Here is a 2920-nt window from a genome sequence, read left to right as displayed (position 1 = left end):
CGGCATGTATGATGAATCATGTTGGCAAAATCGTAGGTCATCGTCTCCGCATAAAACACCAGTTGCGCTGGGCAAAGCTTTGGCTTCCGATAATAGCTGCGCCTGTAGGTTATCTTCACACCAGTAGCGTTTGCTCGTGTGTACTCGTATCACATACAATATATCTTCGTTCTGCCTTCTCTCTCGGCCGAGCGCGGCCTTGTCGTTGCCGTAGATGAGGCTGAGGTTGCTGTACGTGGTACAGTAGATAGCAATGAAGCCGAGTTGCTCTCACTGTCCGTGGCAGTGCCCAACACCGTGACGAGGACGTTCGGAGTTGATGCTAAGCTTGGTGCTGCTGCCTCCGAGCTTGGTGTAGCCGCTAACGAAGGCAACGCAGCGCTCAATGCGGCCCCTTCATCCGGAATCTGAATTTGGTATGGAACAACAGGGTCGAGAGTAGGTAGAGGCGAATCATGAGCTTCGCTCTCACTTAACCCAGGCTGAGCGTCAGGTAGACGCGTTGAAGGTCGAGACGTCGGTGCATACCGGTGCCGGCTTCCTCGGCGTTTTGGCCGCGCCATATTACTGGCAGTTGAGACAGTAGTGCGAAGTAGAGGTAGTAGTTGCTCTAAGAGGCGCTGTAGTGAAGCGCCGCTGAAATCTTGTGCAGCGGGTTATGGTGGGACTATTGCTTTAGCTATGATTGAACGTGAAACCACTTGAAGAGCCGCCATAACGTGATCAAGAATAATTGTTCACGTACGAAGAGGGTGACCAAGGATATGCAACCTGTGACCAATGTGATCATTTTCGACGTGACCAAAATTGTTTCTGACCTGTAATAAATCCTTCGATGAGTTTGCCTGGTACATGTGCGTTAAAATGAGGGGTTTAGCTGTTCCGACGACTTGTTCACAATAACACCTCTATTAGACTAATATGTTCGCTTTCTTGGTTTGGAGGGTCTTTCGCACGTTGCAGTGCTATATTCATCTCTTTGGGCTGCTTGATTGGGTTACCAATTGATTATTCCGACGCTCAAGTGTACAAACTAATCCTTAGCGTCGAAAGCGATTCTGTTCATGCACACTTAAAATGAGAAAATCCGGGCTCTTCTCGTCGATATTCATAAGTACACAGCCGACCCATAAATACGTTTAGAAGTGGACGTGATGCTACCGGATACGTCAACACACCTTGTAATAAAGAATTGAAGGAACCATCTACTTCGCTAATAGCACGGGAAATGGCACCGGATCGATCAAATTTACTCTCTAGACGATGTTTTAACAGTGAATATGTAGGTTCATACGGGGTTTCTTCTTTTTGTCTACTGAAATCATAAAATAGAATTCAAACTCCTACATCCACTTAGGAAGTTGCCGTTTCCAAATGTATCCACTAATAAACTAGGGTTCACCAAAACGAAAACGACAGTATTTGTCAGCTTTTTTTTTCCCAATTACGTCAAATTATAGGACACATGTGTTTTCGTTTTTAAAGGCACAGCGACTAGATGGATTTCAGTGTACTTGAGCATTGATCCGTTATTTATAATAGTGTCAAACGGCGCTTCTTCGCCCAAGACATCCGTCCTGAAAATAATGAACTATATTCAACCCTGCTCAACCATCTTGAAAATTGTAAGGCACGTAAAGAGTCGATAGTCGGATGTCCATTCTAAAAGGAGAGTTATTGTACCTACTATTATCCTGTTTAGCGGCCCCCAATTCGTCTCAGCTAGAAATTATTGATCCGTGTAATCACTAAATGCTGCGCATTAGTTTTTTCTTCTTCTTTAGAAATGAGTAGCCTTTAGTATTTGCAATGGACAGTATATGTGATTTGCTTCTAGCCGTATCTGGATTCTGCTATGCAGACTACCCGAGCTCCAGCGCTTCCCGGTGCGGACGTGTGCTCATAAAACTTCTTGTATTTCGATCTTGGCGTGTGTTTTTGCTCCCAATTTACGTAGTTTCATCCATTCCTTGTAAACAAAAAAAAAATTGAACACCCGGCTTTCAACGGCAATACCGCACTAATTTCTTTTCTCAAGCGTACCAGATGAATACAGTACATTCATTTAGTGTACTTACAGTTGTTGTTTCTGACTACGACACGACCGTGTACTTAGTTGTTGAAACTGTGTATCTACCGGTGATTGATATAATCCCTGCACGAGCGAATACAGGTCCATTTGAACTGCAAATCGTGGCAACGTCTCGAGGTTCCCCATGCCCGATATTGCCAAACGTGATTTCTATCGACAAGGGTCGACAATGGCGAGATTCGTCTTGATATGATGGCAGTGGTGGCCCTAATAGCTGACAGCACAAGCGCTCAACTTTGAAATCGAATTGCTGAAGAGGAAGTCCCGTTGGGTATCAGGATCCCAGATATAGCTACTAATCCTTCTGTCGGGAAGAGGCTTCTGCACGGTGCAGTGCACCCTCTTCTTGCTGGCCTGGAATTCGGTGGCAATAGAAACGACGTAGGGCATTGAACCTTTGTTTTTTTTAGGCTGGTACACCGGTATTGAGGTGCGTTACCACTAGTGTACGGCGTACACTGTACGCAGCACTAAAATAGTATTTCCCCGTACGCCACAAAAAATTCTCTTACACAATTACGAACTGCAGTCGTCTTAACGTTATAACACCCGAATGTTTTCTGAACTGCCATTTTCGTGTAAATATTTGGTAGCAAAACAAATCTCATTTGTCAAAAAAGAGAAGAAAAAAAAGGAGACATCAAGGGAGATGCGAGCGAATACATGCTTTCTCGATGCCGAACTGAAGTACTACGTTGATAGAACATTTTGTCTCAGCTCAAATCTTCCAAATGTTGGCTCTAATGCAGCGTTTCGCAAACCGCTGTCCTTAGGTAAGGCGATGTGCTCTAGAAAGTGTTATGTGTTGTACGCGGCTCTTGACCAAGT

At 44.7% G+C, this 2920-nt stretch overlaps 1 protein-coding gene across 1 annotated transcript; it reads right to left on the bottom strand.

Moving 5' to 3' along the window:
- Positions 1 to 149: 149 nt before the first annotated feature.
- Positions 150 to 563, bottom strand: PPTG_19281 (hypothetical protein; the record flags this gene model as incomplete). The annotated part of the gene is made up of 1 exon (XM_008917692.1): positions 150 to 563. One exon carries the CDS (start codon positions 561 to 563, stop codon positions 150 to 152), a length of 414 nt encoding a protein of 137 aa, XP_008915940.1.
- Positions 564 to 2920: the final 2357 nt, after the last annotated feature.

The sequence above is a fragment of the Phytophthora parasitica genome, assembly GCF_000247585.1.
Source record: "Phytophthora parasitica INRA-310 unplaced genomic scaffold supercont2.112, whole genome shotgun sequence".
NCBI lineage: Eukaryota > Oomycota > Peronosporomycetes > Peronosporales > Peronosporaceae > Phytophthora > Phytophthora nicotianae.
Note: the sequence above shows the minus strand (reverse complement) of the source record. Positions and strands in the feature narration are given on the sequence as shown.